This window comes from Sciurus carolinensis, chromosome 5 (genome assembly GCF_902686445.1).
Source record: "Sciurus carolinensis chromosome 5, mSciCar1.2, whole genome shotgun sequence".
Taxonomy (NCBI): domain Eukaryota; kingdom Metazoa; phylum Chordata; class Mammalia; order Rodentia; family Sciuridae; genus Sciurus; species Sciurus carolinensis.
This window is the reverse complement of record NC_062217.1, coordinates 46,554,489-46,580,010: the sequence shown is the minus strand read 5'-3', so window position 1 is coordinate 46,580,010 and position 25,522 is coordinate 46,554,489. Positions and strand designations below refer to the sequence as shown.

At 34.8% G+C, this 25,522-nt stretch overlaps 1 protein-coding gene across 6 annotated transcripts in view; it reads left to right on the top strand.

Annotated features, from left to right (window-relative positions):
• Positions 1 to 25,522, top strand: part of Dgkh (diacylglycerol kinase eta) — a 182,440-nt gene that overhangs the window by 104,352 nt on the left and 52,566 nt on the right. For 5 of the 6 annotated variants that reach the window (XR_007108745.1, XM_047552712.1, XM_047552710.1 and 2 more), the window contains exons 5-14: positions 2,942 to 3,046; positions 3,295 to 3,427; positions 7,206 to 7,312; positions 7,955 to 8,080; positions 11,075 to 11,177; positions 12,288 to 12,447; positions 14,611 to 14,719; positions 14,863 to 15,002; positions 18,414 to 18,498; positions 22,771 to 22,856. Coding sequence is in view for 5 of the 6 variants with exons in the window: in XM_047552712.1 (XP_047408668.1) it covers positions 2,942 to 3,046; positions 3,295 to 3,427; positions 7,206 to 7,312; positions 7,955 to 8,080; positions 11,075 to 11,177; positions 12,288 to 12,447; positions 14,611 to 14,719; positions 14,863 to 15,002; positions 18,414 to 18,498; positions 22,771 to 22,856 (1,154 nt within the window). In the remaining variant the exon portion in view is untranslated. Of the gene's footprint in view, positions 1 to 1,745; positions 1,773 to 2,941; positions 3,047 to 3,294; positions 3,428 to 7,205; positions 7,313 to 7,954; positions 8,081 to 11,074; positions 11,178 to 12,287; positions 12,448 to 14,610; positions 14,720 to 14,862; positions 15,003 to 18,413; positions 18,499 to 22,770; positions 22,857 to 25,522 lie in introns of those variants that run through there. The other variant, XM_047552713.1, reaches the window with a different exon arrangement.

Sequence of the window (25,522 nt, the reverse complement as noted above, 5' to 3'; positions counted from 1 at the left end):
TGTGTGTGTGTGAGCATAGTTTGAAAAAAAAATTACTGAAATAAGTTCAGAGGTGCTTGAAAAAATTATTTGGGAATATTGATGTGATAGGAAAAGAAGATAAGAGTGTGGGATTCAGATATGGACAGGGGCTAGGGGACTTGCCATAGGTAAGCTTCAGATTCTTCAAGAAAGGTAACAGGGACTGGGGATATAGCTCAGTTGGTAGAGTGCTTGCCTTGCAAGCATGAGGCCCTGGGTTCAATCCCCAGCACTGCAAAAAAAAAAAAAAAAAAAAAAAAAAAAGGTAACAAATCCTCTGGTTCCAGAAACTTCTTGGACATGGCCCCCAACAGTTTCAGTTTTCCTTGGGGATCAATTCCCCCTCCTATTGGTATAGAAACTGGTCTAAGCTTTCCATCTCTCCATCCATTCAAGTCATAATAAAGAAGCAGAATCAGATCTATTTTTCAGAGTAAGAACCAAGGAATTTTCAGAATTTGCTCATCTAATAAAAATTTGAATGAGAGACTGCTGTAAAATTCAGTTAGGGTATGACCAGAGTTTTTTAGTCAGCAACTGGGACTGTCAGATTCTTTCCTATAAAGATTTTGAGGAGGGGACCAGCACAGAAGGCCTACTGAGGGTTGGCTTAGGAGGAAAAGGGGCAATTTGGGAGATGCATAGGTTTTTCTGGATGAGCTAGGCTTATCTTCAGATAGCTAGAGGTGTTGGTACCTACAAAACCAGGCATCTTTGCATTGATTTATGAAGGTTTTTTTCTTACTGACTTCATAATCAATTAAATTTTAATCATGAGTAATCACAAGGTCCATACATCAAAATAACTACCATTTCTTTTAGCCTCTGATAAATTTAACTTTTGATTAAATATGTGCTAATGATCTTTACTTTCTCATTATTGTTAATTTTAAAACAAGTTTTAGGGGAAATTGCTATTGCATGCATTTAACTTTACTAGTGTATAAGGTACGTGTGTAACTGTGTTATATTGTCTTGCTATAATCATTTAGAATCGAGGCATTTGTATGATTCCAAAGACTCCAAGAAAAATTAGATGCTATTCTCTATCCTTCATTCTTTCCTTTTTTTTGCAGTCATGATGACTTTTAAACACTCTTAATATAAAGGCATTAGAGATAAAACCATCATCAGTCTTTACTGAGAATTCAACAAAGAACAAAATCAAAGAAATGAAATAGCAAGCTTGTTTTATTTTATGAATAATACTTGTCTCAGTAAAATCTTATTGAAAGAAGAATCCTTGTAGTTAAATTACATAGCAAAAAATAAATAAATGCTTGACACAGTATTTATTTAGATAACATCAGCAAGTCCGATGAAACTGAGATTTCTGGAATGGACTAGCCCTTGGAACTAGGAGTATATTATGATTTAATGGTACCTCTCTGCTGCATTTGATGAGCTGTCCTAGAAAAACATTTTGAAGCAATAACACATCCATTTGGCTCCTAAGTAATGAGTGAGGCATTGCTCTTTGCATTAACTATTTATTCAGGAAGAGAAGTGACCAACTGCTAATAAGTTTTATCCAAAGAGGGTCATTTAAAACAGAAGAAAATGCAAAAGTGAGGCTCTCTTCGATTTCATGTGCAATTAACAAAGACCCACAGCTGAGTGGTTGGTGCCCCTGTGCCATGTGACTTGACTGGCTGTTTATAAGTGTGAGTGCTTGTCAGATCTACTGAAGACTGTGGCTTATGGAAACACAGTGTAGCATAAGCCAGTGACACAGGAGGAGGCAGTGACTGGTGAGTGGCTAAGATTGGGCAGATCTCTCTATTGTTTGGAATCATAGACTTGTTTTCTAAAATCAGTAGTAGTGAATTCAGGCTCATTAGTGTCCTCCTTGTGGGAAGTAGACCTCTTTTTCTTTTTTGCTTTCCAGATGTTTGTTTCTTTTTCATTATTTGTGGAGTCTGCTCTATAATACAATATTGCATTTAGATTTAATACTTGATCAAAAGATTTATACGTGAGAAAATTTCATATTTACTATGCAAATAAATCTGTAATATATTGTTTGGAAATAGTTTCCAATGTTTTGTTTTTGTTCTGCAAGTACATAAATGGTCCCTTCTTTCCAGTAAATGCTTAGGATTTAGTAGCTTTAAGATTGCAACCAGAATATTGTATTCTTGTGCAAATAGGTTCCCCCCACAGTCAGTTCAGAATCTTCCTTTGAAGCATTTTGATACTGTAACAGCTTCAAGTTTTTATTCCATTTGAATCAAGGTTCTCAACCGGTTAATATTGCCCTTTTTTAGCGACATAAAAAATGATGAAAAGTCACAGTTATTTTTCCCTCAAGCCAACTAATGGATTTTTATACCAATTCTTCCTTCCTGCTCTGATAAAGAAAGTAATACAGTGGATTTTTACACAATGAGGGGGGAAATCCTTCATATAAATCATACCCAAAGAGGCAGTGGAAATGATGTGTAAACTCTATGACTTAACTATTAACGGAATTTTCTTGATACCATAGTAAATGAAATCATTTAGTACATTCCTTTAATTTTCAATTTAAAAAGTATTTTCCAGATTGAAAACTATCTATTCTAAGCTTACTCTGAATTACTTTGAAGTGTATTTAAAGTCAGTTTTTAAGATATATTCCCTAAAATAAGAAATAAGAATGCAATGTTTGAGTTCATAGCCTTTAGAAAAGTGCTTAAAAGCCTGATAAGTATGTAAGAGCAGGATCAAAGACAAGAAAAGTCTCCTGGGAATTGTCCTATCCTGGGGCACATTGTATCATACACAGAGAACAAAACTCATCTGTGTTACAGGGACTTATTTTCTTCGGCATGGAAATAAAGTTTGAGTTTAGAAATGTAATTGCCTCTTAAAATTTGGGTTTTGCAATAATTCCTCTTGTTGGTTATTATCATTCATTAGATCAAATTATCCCTTTCAGATTATTACTCCATTCAGAAGGCTAATGCTATGTGCCGAGAACAGAAAGGAGATGGAGGATTGGATCAGTTCACTAAAGTCCGTACAGACCAGAGACTCTTATGAGGTAAAACAGCATCTCCCTGATGTCTTGTGTTCTTAGAGCATGAATGTTAACTAAAGAGCTAAAGCCATGCTGTGCAACTTGTTTAAGCCAGATTTTTTTTTTTTTTTATTTAAAGCAAAGTGCTTTAGTGTTAAAAGTGATGGGTTTGAAATTTTGATCAGAACTACAGTATGTGCATTTCCAAGTAGTCCAGTATCTGTAGTCCTGTTCTCTTACTTGGCAAATCTGTCCTAATGTCTTATTTCTAGGTGGCCCAGTTTAACGTGGAACATTTCTCAGGGATGCATAACTGGTACGCCTGCTCCCATGCGCGCCCCACCTTCTGTAACGTGTGCAGAGAGAGTCTTTCTGGAGTTACCTCCCATGGCCTGTCCTGCGAAGGTACCGTAGCATTTAGCTCAGTCCTCTTTCAGTTGTCAAGGTAACATAGACCCCGCCACATTGGTATTTCACCATTGTGGAGGAAACAAACTCCACAGGAAAACGTGCTCCTTGGGAGAAGATCTAAGCTGGAACACAGTGTTTAAGGTTGGTTGGAGCTCCACCTTGAACTCTGTACACATTTGGGAAATATTCTTGCTCTGGAAAAGATAACATATTATCTGAAAGGAAACAAATCAAAATACAATATTTCTTTCTTTTTTTTTTTTAAAGGAAAACACAAATTTAATACTTTTAATATAATCATCCAGAAAAAGTCATAAAATTGTTGCATAGTAGAAACAAAATGTTATTTAATAATTATTCATACCGGAGGCAATTCTAGAGAATTCTGAATAGTACCTCTGCTACAGTAGTACTCCTTCAAGTGACCTGTTGTACATAATTACTTTTGAGTAGTTAAATCTTCCCCTGAAGCATATTTATGCTATGCTCTGCTTTGTAAACGTTCTATTCCTCAGTAAGTAAAATTTTAGCTAATCCCTCAATCTCCACATAAAATACAATATTTCAGTTTTAAGAATCTAGGAACTATAGTCCAAAAACATAGCTTTGAGCTTTGTATAACATTCTAGTATTCTTAATTCTGATTGATTGTGAACAACAAAAACTGTCAGGACAGTATATATTCTTTGGAAGGATTCCTATTGTTAGTTACATTGTCTTATTTTAAACTTTTTAAAAAAATTGCAGTACTAGGGATTGAACCCAGGGTCTCTTGCATGTTAAGTGAGTGCTGTCTCATTTATACTTGATTTAATTTACTATGAATTATTTTTTATTGGTTACTTAATTTTTTGATTAATTGATTAATGTTTGCAATGCTGGGATTTGAACCCAGGGCCACATGCATGCTAGGCGAGCATTCTACCTCTGAGTTACATCCTCAGCCCCAATGTCATCTTTTTAAATGTCTTTAAAGTTTTCTAAAAATAAGAACTGTCCTGCTGTTTTCATTACAGGATTAGTTGCTATTGTTGTTCCCAGTGCCAGGGGATTGAACCCAGGGCTTTTCACAGGCTAGGCAAGTGCTGTATGTGAAGTAGTTTTTAATTTGAGTATAGCAATTACCCAAACAAGTACATTAGTCATTACCAAGAGAGAACTGATAACATCTTTAGATTGATTTAATTTCATAATTCAGTGATGAGGTATGAAAAGTATTGTGTACTAGTTTTTGAACAATATGTAATGCCAATACCAGCTTTTCCCCCATATGACACCATCACAAATAACTTCAAATATAGCTAATTATGATTAAATAATAAAATAAAAAAATGGATTCTGCTGTCATGTGTAACTAAAAAGAACCAATAAAAACTTAATTGACAGTAAATTATAAGATCAGCAATAACTCTGGTTTTGGCTTTTTATTATGAAACATAGCAATATATGCACAATGGTAAGGAACAGAGCTCAGCCAGTAAACCCCCTCCCACGACCACCATTTCAAGCTGTTACCAGAAGTAGTTTAACACTGTTAGAACTGTTCTCATCTCTCAAATGGGGATAATAGTCATTTGTACCTCAATACTATGAAGATTAAATGAGGGAATGTGTGCAAACTACTTTTCTAATTCAATACATTATAAGAAATTTTAACTGTGTTCTATAAGACATTCATCTAGTAAGTAGTTCCAGATTGGATCAGAGACCTGTCACATTCAAGTTCATGAAGTTGAAAATTTGGAGAAGCCATTAAACTTGTATTCTTTACATTTAAAGAAGGATTGCAGACAAAGATATAATTGACCTCTCTGTATTTACTAACACAAAAGGGTTTATGTGGGTCCAAATAACTCCTACTAGGATTGTAATATTGTGCTGTTCTGAAGATCCTTAACTATTACCTGATAGTTTCCATTCCCAAAATGGCTTTAAAAAGATAACCAGGTTTAAGATATTCCGTGATACCCCTCTGATTTGAGATTTATCTGCTAAATACATTTGATTATTTAGTAATTGAGGCAATAGTAGAATAACTGAATATTTTTCTAAGAATTTTAAAAGAAAAATGAAAATTACTTCAGTTGGTGAGAATAAGAAACTTAAAAGTCTTTAAATACATTTATTATATCCTTCTGTAAAAAATACACTCTTCCTGACTTTTAAAAAAAGTCTTCCTTGCTTATATAATTATGTCAAAATGAATTCTACTGTCATGTATAACTAAAAAGAACCAATAAAAAAATCTCAATTATTGGATTAAAAATTTCTTCAAAAGATTATTTACTAGTGTTCATTTTCTCTGCTGGTAAAAATTTAAATCTGCAGTATTTTGCCTATTTGTATTTTTAGAATGATAGCAGAAGTTTTCAAAATCTCAAATGTTTTATTTTATGAGAATATGGCCATCCTGGATATTTTATCATATTCATATTTAAACTTTTGAGATCCCCTTTAAATGTGAATATACTGCTTGCATATTAAGACTAAAAACAGAGAGATAAAGAGGTTTTAAAAATAACAGTGGAGATGCAAATACAATAAAAATTTGTTCAATAGTGAAGATTAACAACTTTGGACTAGAGTGAGATTCAGCTTTTGGTGTATGAAACCATTCATAAATTCACTTGACTTTCTGTTCTTGTTTTTCACTGTAAAATGAGACCGTAATGATTTGTCTTCTAGATGTGTATTGAATTATAAGTAAACATACTGTTTTAAAATACCTTATGAAAAAAATGGAAGTCAAAATATTTTTCATTAAAAAATCTTTTAAGTTAATTGAGAATGTAAATTATTTCAGAGCATAATTATCCTTCATAGTTATTTAAACAGTAACTTGGCCAAAAATGTTAAATGGCCATTTTCTTTTCAATCAACAGTGTCACATATGTCAACATGGCTACTTAATGAAATTTCATCTTAACTAATGTTTACCACAAAGATTCAGTATGATAAAGACTAAATATTACAGTAAAAATTTTTTGCCACATGTCAGTATACTTTTTAAGTTCTGTGGTTTTAAAGAATGGCTTTATAGGTCAGGGAATAGTGCTTTATTTTAGAATAATTTGGAGAAACTTAATTATCATCTAACAAAACTAAGGTGCCCATTAATTATTTCCATTTCTTAGTGACCATAACAATAGTCTGGTTCATTTATTATTATTGTTACATGTTATATTAAGCAACTTTGTCATTCTCAAGGCTCATTATATGAGGCACTTTCTTATTATAAAAAGTGATTTTTGTTTTTATTGAACTGTTTGATTTTTAATGGCAAAATTTTAAAAAGCCATGAAATTGTACCATTACTCTCTTTTATTTTCTTCTTTCCCCTGCTTGAAAAACAAACTTTGTTAATATTGAATGCTTCTTTTTGCTTATAAAGTACCCTGGGGATCTGCTATAGATAGTTTTAGGACCCCAACTTTATTTTGTTTTATTTTTTAATTTTTATTTTTTTTAATTTTGAGATAGGGTTTTGTTAAGTTGCTTAGTTTGGCCTCAAACTTCTGATCCTCCTGCCTCTGCTTCCCAAATAGCAGGGATTACAGGAGGGCACCACTGCACTTGGCTAGAACCCTATTTTGGGAAAATAGTCTAATAGATGAAAAGACCTGGAGATTAGATTAAATTTTTGAAAAACTTTGTTTTCTTCCTCCCTCCTTTCTACCCCTCTTTAAAATTTCATGCTGTGATTACTTTTAGTGCTGGTGCAAAAGTACTTGTTCACTTTTAAATGGCTGACTTATTTTATTTTATTTTTTAGTGTGTAAATTCAAGGCTCACAAAAGATGTGCAGTGAGGGCAATTAATAACTGTAAATGGACCACCCTGGCCTCCATTGGAAAGGACATCATAGAGGACGAAGATGGAGTAAGCTGCTCTCTGCCTTTGGCCTCTTCCTGGTGCTTCCTCTCTTATTTTCTGTTCTTAGGGAAAATACTAATAGTTAAGTGGGAGTGTTTATTATCAGGATGAAAAAGGTTTTAGTTGATTGTGAGTTTTTAGTTTTAATTCATTGCTTTATAGCTTTCCCTAGCTCTTAGATTTTGAGGGAAATGTTAAAATTAGGGCTTAGGAGTGACTGCTGGGCTGGGCTGGTATAACAGAAGGTCAAACTGTGTGATCTGTAAGGTTTAGAGGAGGTTCACTCTGCAGACTCTGGGGTTTCCTCTTCGGGAGTACCCTTCTCCTTCAAAACCTTGCCTGCATTGCACCTCTTCAGTGAGTCTCTGACAGCCCTTAGTGGGCAGTGTGTCATGATCCCTTTGTCTTTACTCTCAGCTAGATGTCTACCTGAATCCCAAAGGGCAGACCTTTTGTCTTATTTACTTTGTCTCCCTGGAGGGTTTAGGTATAATAGATGCTCAATAATTATGGGATAAATGAGTGAGAGCCATGTAGGATGCCTGTTATTGACCCCATAGGGCAGGAAATCATTCAGTACCTTCCCCAGGGTAAGATCGGTGACCTCCACAGTCTTCACTTTGACTGCCCTTTCTTCCTGCCCCACAGCTCGCTATGCCTCACCAATGGCTTGAGGGCAACTTGCCTGTGAGCGCCAAGTGTGCTGTCTGTGACAAAACGTGTGGCAGTGTTCTTCGTCTACAGGATTGGAAATGCCTTTGGTGTAAAACAATGGTGAGGATTTGGAAACATCTCATCCCTTTTATCGAACTTATTTCCCTAACCTGGATGTCTCTGTGGTTCAGAAGCAAAGCAAGGAATTTTATGGCAGAGCCTAACAGCGTACCTGTGGTGGCATTCATGACTTTAAAAAGTGTTTTCCTTCCAGTTTGATCATTTTTACCCCCTGCCCCCATTCCTGGTCATTTTTCAAACACTCAGTTTGTGATATTTTCTCTTGTCCATAGATTTCCCATGTCTCAGGATCTCTTTCCTACAGGTCTGTTGTTTTCCATTTCACTTTCACAGCACAGTTCTGCTGTTTTCAGGTCTGTATTATAACCAGGCTGGTGCACCCAGAAAGTCCTTCTCTGCTGCCACGTTTGGGTTAACATACAAAGTGTGATTTTGCTGCGGTACCATGTATATCGTGTGACAGAGGGAATACCAAGTTCAAATGGGTTATGCACTGATGTAATTTAAATGATATAAATTTGTATTATATAATAAATACCTTTAAACTTCTCTACATGGGCAGGAAAGAAGTAAAAAGTTCACCTAGCATAATGTGAGTCACCAGCAAAGAATAGTCTCATTTATGCCAGATTTCATACAGTCAGCGCTTCTGGACTGCAGAGGACATTCATAGAGAAGGGAAGCCATGCCAACAGCAGTGAAGGGCTCAAAGACCACAGGACCGCACCGTGAGGCCATAATCGAGCATGCTTTTCTCATCCCTGGGTGCTGCTGTCCCAGGATGATAGTCCCTCCTCTTGGGGTTGACTCATTTGCTGGTGACTTGCATCCTATAGTCTTTTAAGCTTGCTGGTTCAAATTTGGAAGTTGGACCTAAATTTTAAAGTGTGGTATATCCATTGCTTTGGGGGGAGTCTGGTGTAGCTCAGCACAAGATGTGACAATAGGTGCTTCTCCTATGAGATTGACTCCATAGGCCCCAGAGAAAAACACATCCTATGACTTCTTTTTTTTTTTTTTGCGGTGCTGGGGATTGAACCCAGGGCCCTGTGCTTGCGAGGCAAGCACTCTACCAACTGAGCTATCTCCCCAGCCCCATCCTATGACTTTTTATTCAGGCCCATAGGTAACCTGTGATTCCTCTTAATTTTTAAATCAAATAAGATTTCCTTTGTCCTCATGGTTTTGTTATTTTTAATTAACCATGGGCTTATTATTTTACTTCTTTCACTTTCATATAATGTACAGATTGTGATAGATGCCTTTCTTTGGACTCTCAGTATAACCCCGACCCCTAAAGCCCTCTTATTTTAAAGGAGCGCTACCCATAAAAAAGATTTTAAATCATCATTCCATATAAAATTTCTTTTTTGGGGGGATAACCACTGATAGTATATCCTGTTATTTTTGTTAGCTGTACATTTATTGAAGTCTGTTTCTCTACTCCTAGAGCTTTAGCTGTTCATTTCTAATTCTTTTTTTTTTTTTTTAAGAAAACACATCTCCTGTGTGATGAATTATTTTGGAAGGGCTTTATGTAAATTGTCTTTACCTGCAGTATGTATGTCTTTACTTTGGTCAGTAATTTTTAAAAACACTAATAATCTTAACGATAGGAGTAATTAGGTTTTGTACTTGTTCATTCTGTTCATCCACAACTTTAAAAGGTTTCACAAATAGAATAGCAATGTTATCTTGGGAAAACAACTGAACTGTAATAGCAATTTTAAATTGGGTATCTGGGGACCATCCTGGAATGTCTTTTCCCTCTTTTTTCTTGCTTCACCCTGGATAAGTTACACCTGTTGGTTTCTGGCACCACCACCTCTGTAATGCCTCACTTAGCTTCACATTTCTTGTGCACTGTCATTTATGTGTTTTCCTATTATTTTACCTTTGAAATGTGAATTTCTAACAGTAGGCTGTCTAGGGCTTAAAACATAGTCATCTGGGGGAAAACAAATAAACAAAACAAAGCAAAAAAAACCCTGCCAAATCCCAAAGCCCATAGTTCCATAACCCTAAAGGTTTAACTCATAATTTTGAAATCAGTGAAGATACAATTTTATCCTCTGCTTTTCTCACTTAGGTTATTATAAGTATCTTTCTGTTTTGCTCCATAATTCTCATGTATTTTTATATTCCTTTTACACCTATCCATGTATACTAGTTTTTATAAAATACATTTTGGTTGTTAATTATTATAAATCATAATAAACTGTCCAAAAACAGGTTGTGTAGAATTAAAATTGCTATTTTAATCAGTTATTTTCCCAAGAGTTTTGATAAATACAGGTTTAATCAGTATGCTAGTTTTCTTAAAGCATTAATGAAATAAAGCCATATTAAATAAATGCTTTATGAAGCATCTGCTTTGACTAGTCAAAATATTTTAAAAGCTCTCTAGGTAAATACACAAAATATTCTAAATGGCCTGGCTCCTACTTGTTAAGTTAACCTGCTTCGTTCTGAATAGTATCTTGAGTGACCTTGAAACTGATCATTTTAAAACATCATAAGAGAAATGCAAATAGAAAGTTACAAGAGCATGGTAGGAAGAGCAGGCACATTGCTGGTCTCATTTTCATTAAATTCTGTAAGAATTTTTATGTGGTAGATGCCTTCAATTTGTTTTATGAGCATGATATTGACATGCTGAAAGGCTTCCCTCTTTTTCCCTCTCTCCTTCCCTTTTCTTTTCTTCCTCCTCCCTCCTCTTTTTCCCTCTCTTCCTCTGCATTTCCTCCCTTTGCTTCCTCTCTCCTTGCCTTCACCAGCCATTCATTGACTATACACTACTTGTTTGAGACCATCACAGAAATAGGCCACACGGACCCAAATCATATTCTCATCCCTAAAATGCTTAGTCTATCCTTAGAAATATAAATACTTTGCCATTTAAGTAACTTATGGATTACTGAATATTTTGTGATGATATTGATCCTAAATGATAGTTCTGTAGATATAATTTATGACATAGCGAAATGATTTGTTTTTTTATGATTCCCAAAACTTTATTTTATTTGTTATTAGGTACACACTGCCTGCAAAGAGTTTTATCATCCTGTATGTCCACTTGGCCAATGCAGAGTATCTATCATACCTCCAATTGCACTAAATAGCACTGATTCTGATGGTATGTAGTTGTAGTGTGAGTATGTGTATTTCTGGTGTATTTAATGTTGATATGTACATTTATTATCCTAGAATAAATAGAATTTTAATTGGTTATTTTGGTCAATTTTTATATAATAATTCCATTTATATTTCTGAATGGCTTATTTAATTTGTAAAAAAAAATCATTTTAAATAAAACTTGTAACATAGCTATTGTCATATTGGTAAAATTACCATGTATGAGACTTTTAGATTTTACATTTAGGTAAATATAATAAGATCATCATTCTGTACTGAAGCATAATCTGAAAAGGCTAATTTTTATAAGTTCTTTTTTCCACTGTAATTGAAATTGCTCATTAGCATGGTTATTATTAAAATTTGTTTTCCTATAATTTCATTGCAGAAATTTATACCTATAAATGCATTCACTTTTTCCAGAATCTTACAACTTAATTGTACGTGCTGAGGAAACTTTTTACAACACTGGTTTTGGAATAGCATACTAATAACTTCTTTCTAAGCAAGCTGTATTACAAAAGGCTTTTACCATGTACTGTTAATGCCTTGCATTTATAATGTGCTTTATGCCTTTTGAAATTTTTATGTCAATATTTTAGACATAAGATATAAAGCTTAAATAATGTGATTTTTTTAAAACTTGTGCTATTGATCCCCTATCCCTGACATATCAAGGTTCTTTTATTTCTTATAAATTTTAATATTTTCTCAGATGTTATCAAAGAACAAATTATTTTAAAATATGAAAAATGATCTTATGAATTCTTTGACAAATGTGAATTCATGGACTGTGCTTAGCTTTTCTTATAATTATATTGTTAAGGTAGACGGTATATCTCAAATTATCTGTGGTTAATATGTTTCCCATCTTTGTTATCATTTTTCATTGTAGAGCATATTTTTAAATGATAAGTCCTGTGTTCTTAGTATTTAAATAGTACACTTCCATTTGTGAGTCTACTTTATACCTGAATGTTCTAGTAATAAGCAAGTTTCTTTATTTTCATCAATTTATCTTCCTTTCTCTGAATGTTCATTAATAATTTTAAAAGGAAAACAGTACATATTGACCTTACACTATGTGTGTATTTTTTTTTTTTTTTTACAGGTTTTTGTAGAGCAACATTTTCATTCTGTGTTAGTCCTTTATTGGTTTTTGTCAATTCTAAGAGTGGAGATAATCAGGGAGTCAAGTTCCTTCGACGTTTTAAACAGTTGCTAAATCCGGCTCAGGTGTTTGATTTAATGAACGGAGGTCCTCATTTGGGGTAATTCATTATTGATAAATTTTATTTGAATGAAATATAGTACTAGGGTTAAAATGTGTCTGGCTTTTCATGTCATGAAAATTACAGATTCCACTAGATCTCTTATGTTGATCTTCCCTCCTCCCTTATTTAAAACTCTCATTTAAAGTTTTAACATAAGCTTTTTGACAGTTATTCAAATTCCATATTTTTACTAAAATTTCCAAATTCCAAAATTTATTTATTTAAAAAATGTTTTATTATATATTTTACATCAAATACTACTATCAATTTGTTTAGCTCTAAGAAGGGTTATCTTCTATGAATATAAAATGTTTTTTTTTTTTTTTTGCAGGGCTAGGGTTTGAACCAAAGGCCTTGGGTATTGTAGGTAAATGTTCTACCACTGAGCTACATCCCAGCCTGCCAAATACAAGCTAATATTAGAAAATTATATTCATGAAAGACTAGTACTAATTCATATATAATGTACATAATCAGTGATTTCACCAAGTACAGATGCTATCATGGATCTCAAGGACAGTTCCTCAAGAATTTGACATAGTTCACATAAATGACAAAGAAATACTTTGCCTGACTTGTTTTTTCCTCCAGTTTTCTAGAATGTCATGTAACTTAAAATCTAAAAAAAATTAAATAGTATTTTCATCGAGGGGAAATATGCCTTGAGACACATTTTCAGTGTATGCATATGACTTTTCTTAAAGAGGATACTGTGTCTTTTGATCGAGGGGCCTTTACTCTTTGTGATTTGCATAGGCTACTCAACTTTTCCTGTGGGTTTCACTGTGACCTTGAAGCATGAACACAAAAGTGGAAATGGGAATTTTATTTTATTTTACTGCAGTCCTGCAGGCTTTATATATATTAGGCAAGTACTCTACCACTGAGCTACATCCTTAGCCTAGAAGTTGGGATTTTAAGTACAGGTGCCTGTAAAGCACTCATTTAGAAACGGATACTTTCCTCTGTCTTCTCTGTTTCTCTCCTGTTTCTCTTTGTGTCTCTTGTCACTTTTGTCCCTGCAAGGTCTTCTGCCCTTTTTGCCATGTCTTTCTCTTGCTGAGTCTCAGGCCTTCTGGTTACATGAACACTAGTTGTCTTCATTTATACCCCACATCTTCCTCATCTAATTGGACTACTCTTCCTTTCCCCTGATTGGTTCCCATCATCTTCTCATGTAGCCTCTCTTCTCACCTTTGTGCTTTCTGTTTTTTGGTAGTTTCATTCCTCTTCTCTTTTCTCTTCTCTTTTCTTCCATTTTCTTCTTCTTCTTCTTCTTCTTCATTTGTTGTTGTTGATAGACCTTTATTTTACATATTTATTTATATGCAGTGCTGAAGATGGAATCCAGTGCCCCACACATGCTAGGCAAGTGCTGTACCACTGAGTCATAAGCCCAACTCTTTCTGACACATCTGTTTTATAACTCTCCATAGTTCTGTTAATTAATTAACTTAGGAATTTATGTATGTGTGTATTTATTTTTGGCATGAGGGATTGAGACCAAGGCCTCATACGTTGGAAGCATGTCCACTACCACTGAGCTACTCCCCTTATATTCATGATATTTATTTTTCCCGTTTATTCTTTAAGCCCCTGAAGATTTCTTTTTGTGAAATTTCTTGAGCTTGTTCTTATGATCTATTTTCCAGATTTCCCCCAATACTTGAGTTTTACAAAGGTACATTCAGGAGGTGAAATGTGTCAAAAGTTGAGATGAAGGGAGAGAGAAGTGAAGGATTGACTGAGAGTAGTAGGAGGTGAGAAGGAGAAAGGGCGGGTTTAGTGTACTTAAAACCACGTTAGCAAAGTTTAGCAATGTGTTTAGGAACTGCTTCGGTGCCATTTGCTGGCATCCTATCCTAGATTCCCCCGGTCTCATATTTACCTGTAGTTCTTTCTAGGTTCTGCTTCGGTTTTGTTTCCTTATTTCTTGCTCCCTTTTCCTCCATTCCTGTTTGTCATTCCCTTTCATTCTTTTGATCCAGAGGTTTTCTTGAGTTAAAAAGAGCACTCAATTTAATTTTTACAGTATAATGAGTAGCTAAGTAAGAGTTATATTTTGTCTGAACTTGAATACCAATGAATACAGAATGACAAAGAATTAGAAAAAGTGATTTTTATTGATTTTTACTAAAATGAAATAATTTTTACTTTTAGTTTAAGATTATTTCAGAAGTTTGACAATTTCCGGATTCTTGTTTGCGGAGGAGATGGAAGTGTAGGTTGGGTTTTGTCAGAAATCGATAAGCTCAACTTGAATAAACAGGCAAGTGCTAATTCTTTTTCTTGCTGGTTGACATGACTGTACACTAACATGACTGAAAACTAACATGTTTTCCAGGGAGGTACAGAATTGTAATGATCCTTATTTCTCAGCCTGTCTGAAATTCTCACTGTACTCTCTCATAGTGTCAGCTGGGTGTATTGCCCTTGGGAACGGGCAATGACCTGGCTCGAGTTCTTGGCTGGGGTGGTTCCTATGATGATGACACTCAACTTCCTCAGATACTAGAGAAGCTGGAACGAGCCAGTACCAAAATGTTGGACAGGTAAGAGAAAATTCTCTACTAAACCTAGACTAAAAATGGCATACAGAAATCACTTTTTGATAATTTTAAATTTACTGACTCTACGCCCACGAAGGCAGAAATTTCCTGGTCTTGTCCACCATTTGTTCTCTGAGATTGAGAACCAGGTCTGAACAGAGTAGATACATTCAATAAAGAAGTTTTCTGAGTGAATGAATTTTTAAAAAACTGAGGGGAAACATCCCTTCCCCGCATTCCAATGAATCCATTGTTTTAAAGATAGAAGAGTAGGTTGATACGTAGGATAGTAGGAGAAATAAAATAGTTAATTTGGTAAGGGGTGTTTTGGTGATTATGAAAAGGAGGACCCCATCATCTTGTGGCTTCAGAAAAGGAAAGACCTACATTTTGTTTGTTAGAATATCTCTTCTTAATTATACACATTACAAAAAAAATTGATCCAACAAAGAACTGAATTTAAAAAAAAAAAAAAATAAAGCATCCTGTCCCTGGAATAGGGAAGTTAGAAGACGGCTTTGAAAGAAGGGCTTATCACTGTGTTTATGCTGTCCCTGCTCACATCTCTCATCTGCTTTCTCTCCAAATGGCCCACATGTAAAACAGGAATCAGAGTGTGCAGCTGAGTGTTGTGGAGGAGGTGTTTAGGATTTGAGGGTAGGGAATAACAGGATTCAGTAAGCAGCAATTACCCCACCCCCATGAGTAGAAGACAAATGTCAAAATATCATTATAGACTTGAGGTAGCATGAATCAAAACAACTTTGATAGGATTAGCCATCTGTGGAACTCTTCCCGAAAATAACAAATCTCATCAGGGAGCCACCAATCTAAAATGTAATTATTCTAAGATGAGCTATAACCAAATTAATTGTAACCTTGTCTGTCATAAGGTAATGCTGTAGTACATATGATTCTTTTGCTGACAGACTATTTGAAAAGAGAACTGGACAGTAGAACATTTGTATTTATCCAAAATTGTGGGAGACACGCCTTTAGTGTGGCTGCATAAAGTCTAGGGTGGAGCTGGATTCAGTTTCCAATTCTTAAAAATACCTGGAGGTTTTTTTGTTTGTTTGTTTGTTTGTTTGTTAAAGGAGCCATGTAAGGTGATGGGTAAGTTTATTGGCTTGATGTAAATCAAAACATCAAATTGTACTTCTTAGATATATATAAAGTTTTATTGTCAGTTATACCTGGGGAGAATTGGAAGTAAATAAATAAAATCACCATTATTTATGAAAGAGCTTGGAGAGGTAATTTACTGAACATCTGTCTAATTCTGTGCTTTTCAAACAACAAGGAATGTTTTAAATGCTTTCTTTGTTAAAGATTTAAGGAGCATTCCTGCTACATCCTAGGAAACGGCGTTTCCTCTCCCCTAGATGGGTGTTTTTCCCTGGTATTACAGAAATTCTCTTCTTCATTAACTGAGAATAGCATCTCCATAGTGAAACTCCCGCTTCATACCAACAGGCCTGGGAACACAGGAAGAAAAAAAAATCAAAGGGGACTCAAAAACCTAGGAACATTGTTTAGAAATGAGACTATACGAGAATATTTTGTTCCTTTTTTTTCCTTAATTTACTATTTGCAAAGATGTTAAAAAAATCACTGTTTAATATTCCAAATCTCATGTATCTGTTCACTCCTACTTATAAATTTATAGGATAGATCAGAAAAGCATTATTATGACTATTTTATTAAAATGTAAAATTGAGGCTTCTAGGGACAATGGGAGTAAGAACAATTAATATTTTCTGTCTGCCAGTCATTTTAGTCTTCAGTCATCACTGCTCCTAAAGAGAACCAATATTGTCATCTTCATTTTCCTGGTAAAAGAAGGTTTTTACATGATCAAAATCACATAGCTAGTGAGTGCTAGAACTTGCAGTTGAGAATCCAGTCAGTAGTTCCTCGGGTCTTTCTTCAACATTGCGGTCTCCTGCCCTTAAGATATAGTCAGCAGAGAAGTTCTAACTTTTCTGACCTCTGACTCTACCTGACTCTTTCCTCTCTTGCTTCCACTTTCTCCTGCTTCTTCAACCCCAACCATTTCCTACCTAGGAGGGAGGTACAGCATGGAAGGTGTAAATATTGGATGGATTTTTTTCCCATTTCTTTAATGGTCTTTTGATCAAAGAAGTATCTCCAGCTATACTGAACTTGACTTTTGTGTTTTCAATTTTTTTCTGTATTTGATATTTGCAACTTAATAGTTTTGCTTACTTATATTATCCCTGTTTTCTGTGCTAGAATGTACATTAGGAAAGCATTCTTCACTCTTGATTTTTTTAGACCCTGTCACTTTGAGATGTTCAATATTTATCTCTTGCACAAACGGATTGGTGGATGAATGAGTGACTTTCAGTGCTCAAATATAAATTTCTTTATAACATTTTCATGTTAAGAGTTGAATAGTAGCTTTAAATAACCACTCAGTTTATATATCCTAACACATAATGTATGTCTGTTGGGGGAGTTCCTGGGAATTGGGGTTTTTATGCAAAGACTTATTCTCATTAGTCTGAATGATACACCAAGTTCAGTTTAAATACCGATCTTGGAATTTGCCTCTAGGTTGTATCATTGACTTCCGTTTTTCTTAAAAGTCATGTATCTACTGCTTTTATAATGTTTTGATTCTGTGTAAAATCTTCATCTCACATTTTGTAGTCTATGGAAATGCCCTGGCCCAATTTTGGAAATTATTATTTTAGATAGAAGACTTGAATTACCCTAAGTTGATTGCTTTTCTCTAACACCAATGATTCAATGTTTGCTTTGAAATTAATATTTACAGTTAATTGAAATAAATTTGTTTGAATTAAGTATTATTTCTATTAATATTTCTCTCTCAATTCCATGCTTACATTCATTCTTTCTTAAATTAAGGTTATTCACCTACTTTTTGTTTCATCTATAAATATATCAGTTGCTTTGGCAAGAATGGTGGGGACATGGAAGTACCCTGTTTTTCATAGATAGTATGCATTATTTAATCTAGGACATTGTTTTGGAACTCTTGATTGTGACTCATCAATAACTTATAATCTACTTAGTAAATTGCAGTAATCATTATTTAAAAAGTAGAACAAAACTGAATAAAAAGTCAGAACACATTACACCTAATGAATGGGAAGTCTTCTTATATTTGAACATTTCTTTTTTTTTTTTTTTTTTTTAACTGTGGGTAAAAAAAGCGATTAGAAGCCACTAAGTGAAGAAATGCCAAAATGTGGAAATCATAAATATGAATCCAATGTTTTATGAGATTACCAAAATTTCATCTCTTTCTTACGTTTTGATTAAGATACAATAAAACCATAGTTTACAAATACATGTATATGATGGGATAAGAACAGTTTGTTAAATGTTAAAGGAGTTTTAGACCCAAGTATTTTCTCCCTTCAGGTGGAGTATAATGACGTATGAACTCAAGTTGCCACCCAAATCTTCTCTACTTCCTGGACCTCCAGAAGCATCTGAAGAGTTTTATGTAAGACTTAACCTTTTACCTGTTTATCATTTAAAACAGGGGTTGACATCTTGGGAAAAAAGAGCAAACTTACTTGTAATGGTTGTGGGAGCAAGTTTACTTCATCTTACATTAATTAGGGGGACTGTTGCCTCCTTGACTACTTTTAGTTGTCTCCCCAGATTAAAGAATCCTGAAGATCCAGGTTAGACTCCTTCCATGACCACCCCCACAGGGAGTGCAGCCTTAACCAAATCACTTGCCCTTGTGAGCCGTATTAATATCATCTGTGACATGAGGCAGCAATGGTTGTGAGGATTCAGTGATGCAGCAGATGTGCACCAGGAATACAATGTCCCTTTCTCAGGACTGGGTAGTTCTTCCTGGTTGTTCTACCTGCCTGCTTCCTTTTTACCAACAGAGCTCCAGGGGAACCAGCTTCCGGCTAGCTTCCACTCATCTTCTGCCTTGTTCATGAGCACCCGTTTGATTATCAGGTGTTAGCCCAGCTCCCTTAAACAATCTCCAAACAATCTCTCCCTTAAACAATCTCCAAACAGATCGTAGCCAGAATATTGTATAATGATCCTACAACTTTGCCTGTTCTTTGAAGGGGTCAAAAGACAGGGTTAAGCCTGTGATCTAGAGAAAACCAAGGAATTAAGACAGGTCCCTTCATTCCATCCTGCTACAGACCACAAGTGCCTGAAGTTTTTAGACAACATTTTAAAAGATTCAGCATTCTGATTAAATCTCAAAGCAGTAGGAGATTTAAAACAGAACCTGACTTTCAAAGGATTATTCTCTGACTCACTAAGACCATTTGATCTATGATAGCTTATTTCTCCCTCTAGGAAAATTCATCTGTTTATTTTACAAATAAAACCTTTGTTTTGTCATTAAGAAAATTATGATCATGTCAAAACTAGGGCTAGGGATGATAACTAGAAACAGGGCTATTCCTTAGAGAAGCTAATTGTGTTTTCAAAATATTTTCTGATATAAAAGTAGAAAACATTGTATCTAAGAAATTTTTAAATAGAAAATTATATGAAAAAGAAACTAAAAGTCACTCATAGTCCTACCACATTTCCAGTAGCATTTTTAGTTATCATATTATTCCATCTGCTATAACCATCAAATGCATTTTCACGGAAGCCATTCTTCTCTCAGTATTTTTGCAAATATTATTAATTTTCTTTCTAAAAAGAGAAAAGGGTAAGTTCTTTTGTTTACCTACTTCAGAAATGTCTGTTTCCTAGCATATAAAATAAAGGTAGATAATTGCCTTCTATCATTATTTATGTAATCAGACTTTAATATGAGGTGTAAGTACATAAAGGAAATCTCTTACTTTTTTTTGGTCTAAGTGGGCTTTGAATGAAACTTCATCTTTTAAAATTTATCCGCTTTTTTAATTTTTATTTTTTGCAGTACTAGCTCAGGGGTCTACCCCCAAGCTACATCCTCAGCCCTTTTAATTTATTGTTTTGAGACAGGGCCTCATTAACTTGCCCAGACTGACCTCTAGCTTGTGCTCCTCCTGCCTCAGCCTCCCATGTCACTTTATAGCCCTGGGCCACCAAGCCCAGCTTATTTTTTTTTTTTAATTGATTTTTCTTAACTAACAGCTAATATATTCTTTAATATTACAAATTAAGTGAACTTTCTGTCTGATTCTGACCTAGGCCTAAACACCCTCTGGCTAACACAAAGAAAATACTTTATTATCTGTGATTTTTTATTTTATTATTATTTTTTTTTACCTTGAAACCAAAAATAGAAGTAAGCTAGATAACTTGTCTCAGCTCTTGAGCACTTCACTGACTGTGGGTATTAGGCTGGTTACTCAGCTCACCTTTGTCTCGGGTTCCTTACTATAAAACAGAACAGTTAAAGGGATAAGAGTATACAGAGTGCTTAACCTCAATGCCTGCTGCCCACCCGTGCGCACACGCATACACACACACACACACACACACACACTCACACATATGTAAACTCTTATTATTACTTACCTTCCTGACCATGCTGAGTGACTCTTTAGTTTGGTTAATGAGTGACATCTATAATTTCATCCTTGGACATAAAGCTTATTTTATTTTACTCTGAAAGAGGTGATATTTTTTCTTTGAATATCTTTAATGGAGAAAAACTTGAATTTTTGAAAGATGTAAATTGCAAGTATCATTGATCAAATGACAATAAATTAATCAACTGATATTAATTCATTAGTTAAGGTCATTAAGGGTCATTTAGGGAAGAGAAGAAAACTAATCACTAAAAAACACTTCCTTATTTTGTAGTTTTAGAAGATGTATTTCTGTTTTTCTGATCTCTAAAAATGCAGTTTCTGGCACTTAAGCCAGGATATTAGTAAAGGGGATTTGTGGGTCAATACAATATATGTGTATAAGTTTGGAGTTCCTGCCCTCTCCTCTTTTCTTTGATGTAAAATAGCTTTTCTCTATGTGGTCTGCTTTTGAAGAAGGTAAGATAGAAATTTAAAAGAATAACATCCTGAGTAGTCACTGGTGCACTTAACTGTAAATTAGAACTGAGATTGCTTTGGGAAGAGGCTAGTCAGGAAGATTTTTTTTTTTTTTTTTTTTTTTTTTTTTTTTTGGAGGGGTGGGCATTAACTGAATCTTCAGTTAAATCTGAATAAACTGATGCTGATTGGAAAAAGCAATGAAAAGTTATCTGAGTCTGACAGAAGAGCATTAGGCCTGCTTAAATAGAGCCTGTCATTTATACTGGAAAATTTTGAGCTGTGTGACCTGGGATATATTCAAGGCAAACATTTAAAGGAAGATTGTGAAAGTGAGACTGTTTAAATGTTGTGCATATTTTTATGTATCAGAAAGATGTGATTTTTCAACAGGATGTCAAAGTGAGAGTCAAACAGAAAAGGGGATAAGAGGGCACATGGCATTTTGATTTAGTTGTTATTTAAGAGAAAACTTCATTTACATGATTGATCACATCTACATGACTATATGACTATATGACTTTTAAAAATGCTTGATTGCATTTTTAAAAACTTTCTGTTGAATCATATCATGCGTATAGAAAAGCATGCATATCATAGATAAGTAGCTTGATAAATTTTTACAAACAAAACCAACCTAGGTAATTAGCACCCAGATCACAGGACAACGTCCAAGTACCCCACAAGTCTCCCTTGTGGCGCTTTTGGTCACCACCCAACACCTCCCACCTGTAACCCTCTCCAAGCTTCTAACAACATAGATTCTTTTTATCCGATTTTGTATTTTATAAAATAGAATCATGTGGCGTACTCCCTTTTGTCTCTGGATCCTTTCACTCAACATTATGTTTGTCAAATTCATCCACCTTGTGGCACAGCTGAGATCAGCCCTTCTCATTGTCCCATAGTGTCTCATTCCACACGTATGCTACAGTTCGTTTTCCACTCTACTAGTGAGTGAATGCTGCATGAATGTTCTGGTACATGTTTTTTGCTGAACACCCACCTGTGTTTGTTTTGATTGTCGAATTTGAATCTCTGGGTTCTGTGGTATCATGCATACATTCAGCTTTAAGGGATACTACCCAATAGTTTTCTGGAGTGTTTGGTGTCCATTTGCCCTCCTCTCAGGACCCCCTGAGAGTTCTATAGCTCCACCATCCTGCCAACGCCTGGTGTTTTCCACTTGTTGTTGTCTCCATCTTCTCCTTTCCTGTAGACATTTGGTGGTGGTGTGTTGTGGTCTTAGTATGCATTTGCTGGATGGCTGATGAGGTCGAACACCTTTTCATCTGTTTATGGATCATCAGTATGTTCTCCTCCTATGTAAATTACTTTTGCCCATTTTAATTAGATTGTCTGGCTTTTAAGAATTCTTCTCATATTAAGGGCTTTTATGGGTTATTCTTTTCTTCCCCCATCCCCCAGTACTGGGGATTGAACCCCGGGGCACTTTACTCCTAAGCTACATCCCCAACCCTTTTTATTTTTTATTTTGAAACAGGGTCTCACTAAGTTGTTGAGACTGCCTTTGACTTTTGATCCTCCTGCCTCAACCTCCCAAATTGCTGCCCCTTGCCCAGCCTTTGATGGACTCTTCTAAAAATATATGTTACCCAGATCCAGAAAATGAAAGCCTGTCACAGAAAGGAAATTTTTATCTATTTGGCATGACTCCTTTTTCGTCGTAGGAATTGCTGTGTTTCATTTGTGTCACGAACGGCTCTTTTGGAAGCAGTATTGACCGAGTTGTATAAATGCCAACGACAAAAATATAGCCTAGGGCATTTTTCTTGTTTCAGATGACAATTTATGAAGACTCAGTTGCAGCTCATCTTACAAAAATCCTCAATTCTGAAGAACAAACGGTGATCGTATCCTCTGCCAAGTGAGTTGTGGAGTTTTGAGTCATGAAATAGTTACATGGTAAAAATTAAAGGAAAGCTGTTTCTTCCTGCTTATCTCATTTTTAAAGTTTTTTTTCTTTTGAAAAATATCTATGAAGTTTTTCACAAAATTAGTTGTACTGAATTTGATTTGATTTTTTAAAAAAATCACTTTAGCATCTTATTTGGAGTGGAATATATTTAAATAAATATATATTTTGCTGCTTAATTTGAGACATTTTTGTCAAAAAGTTGTAATAGGTGTTTAGAAATTGATTAGTGTGATGTCTGTTTAAGGACGGTTTATGATTGATTATAACATGGAAAGCACATTTTGTTATAATTTCTTATTTCTGAAAACACTATTGCTTAGGAACTGTTTACATCAGTAAAAGGAAAACAATGATGAGATTTTTCAAAATGACGTTTCTCAGAATGTTTAAATTGCATAATTATGTTTTAATTCAAAGTTATCAGATTTTAGTTAAGTTGATTCCGTACATGGAGCCAAAGCTACTTGATGTTATTATCCCAAATGCTGCCTGGCTGGAATTTAGAATTTAGTTTGGAAGCATCCTATACTGATGTCATGAGAACTGGAAAACTGACCAGAGGAAGGGGATGAAGCCACCCCAGATTTTCAACTGATAAGCAAAAGAATGCTGAAGAGTCTAGCTAAGCAGCAGGTATTACTATTACTCAGAAAGAGAGGAGATGAAGAATGGGTAGAAGGAGAGAAAGGGAGTGGGAAAGAGGTAAAGGAAAAATATGCTAATTTTAGCATCTCACATACTTTGCCCTGAAGAAGAAAGAGAAGATAAATCTTTATTAAAAAAAACTTGTGACAGAAGTACAAATGTAGTCAGAATTGCTTTTGATGACATCTCCATCAAAACAGGAAACAGACCTGAACAATAGGAAAAGAGTTAAATGGGTTAAGGCAGTGGAAGCAAGTGGTTGCTATAGGCAGAGAAGGGCTGCAGACTGGTAGGCAGTACTGCTGGTTGATTTGTTTATTTAATGAACTTTGTTGCTTTATGGTGAAATATGTAAAATTCCAATTTGTCCCAGTCCTCAGCACTCCTTAATGCCTTTCTCTTTCTGACCACAATTCATACACCTGTCTAGCCAGGTTCCTATAGGTATTTGACTTTGCCACCATTGTCTCATGAATCCAAGGCCTATTTATAGGACAGTTCAGAGAACATTACTAGAAAAGATGGCAAGTTAAAAGGAAGCTTTAAAAAGGTCTAACAAATTATAAAAGAATGATTCCTTGTTTATTACAGTGTAGTTAAGTATTTTATCTGTCTACCTTTCAGATGTTAGTATCTTTATATTGACCTTCATGTGTTTGATATGTTTGATCACTGCCTTTTCTACATTTTTTGTATTTTTAATTAAATTGAGTTCAAGTCGTAAAATTTGGACAGACACAAACAAGGTCATTATGGCAGGCACCCCGTTCTCTTTCTTATCATTCTTTTTATTTTTATTATTTTTGGAGCAGGGAGCTTAACCACTAAGTCACATCCCCAGCCCATTTTATTTTTTATTTTGAGGCAGGGTCTCACTACATTGTATAGGGCCTTGCTAAGTTGCTAAGGCTGGTTTTGAATTTGTGATCCTCCTGCCTCAGCCTCCTGAGCCACTGGGATTGCAGGCGTATGCCACCATGCCTGGCTCTTTCTTTCATTCCTAATCTTAATACTTCTGTAGTACAGCATTCTTATCAGTGAAACCTTTTTTCAAATAAAATATTACACAGAATTCCAGTATTAAAAAATTTAAATTGTTTTGTTGATGTTAATTGGATAGAATCAAATTATTCTCAAAGACATTTATGAAAGAGTAAGCAATAAGGTGATAGATGATAGTTATATGCAGTTTCCAATTATTTCTGTACCTAATTTGGTCACAGAGTTATAAGGATATTGTCTTTGATTAAATAAAAATGGCAGAAAAATCTTTAGTCAAGATTCGCACAAAAACACGTCAATTCTAAAGTAAATGTTAACGTATTTGTCTCTCATGTTTCTAATAATCATTTGCCATTTATAATATTATGTGCTATATTTCTAAATGAAATAAACAAGTGTTTATGGAATTCTCAAAGTGTTTAAAGAACAGTTTGAAAATCATAGGTCAAGTAAATTTGTGTCTTGATTGACAGTCATTCATTCACTAACTAGCCTTGGGATCTGTGTCTGTTTTTACCAGTGTAAGAATGGAAGGAATGACTACTGTTACTCCCTTGTGCAACTCTTAGGAGAATTAAGTTGAGTAATAAATACAGAGTATAAACTATAGAGTGCTAAAAATATACTAAATTATAGTATCATAATATACTAAATTATGGCATCATCACCTCATTTCCCTAATTACATTTCAAATGTTTTCTGACCTTAGTCTGGCTCTTAGTCTAGGCTGTACTCCTAGCCTGAGCTTTGGATTTCTCTCCAAACAGCTCTTTTGCCTTTAAGCAATTCTGTTCCCACCCTGGTCACCTCTTGTCGTTCTTCAGTGCTTAGAGGCCTGCTACTGACCTGCTGTTACAACCCCAGTTTAAAACTGGGTGGATTTGCTGTAAAAGAGTTCAAGAGAGAAAAGAGAGGACAACATGGTATAACGTTGTACCAGTTAATATAACATGTTTTTCACTTTGTTT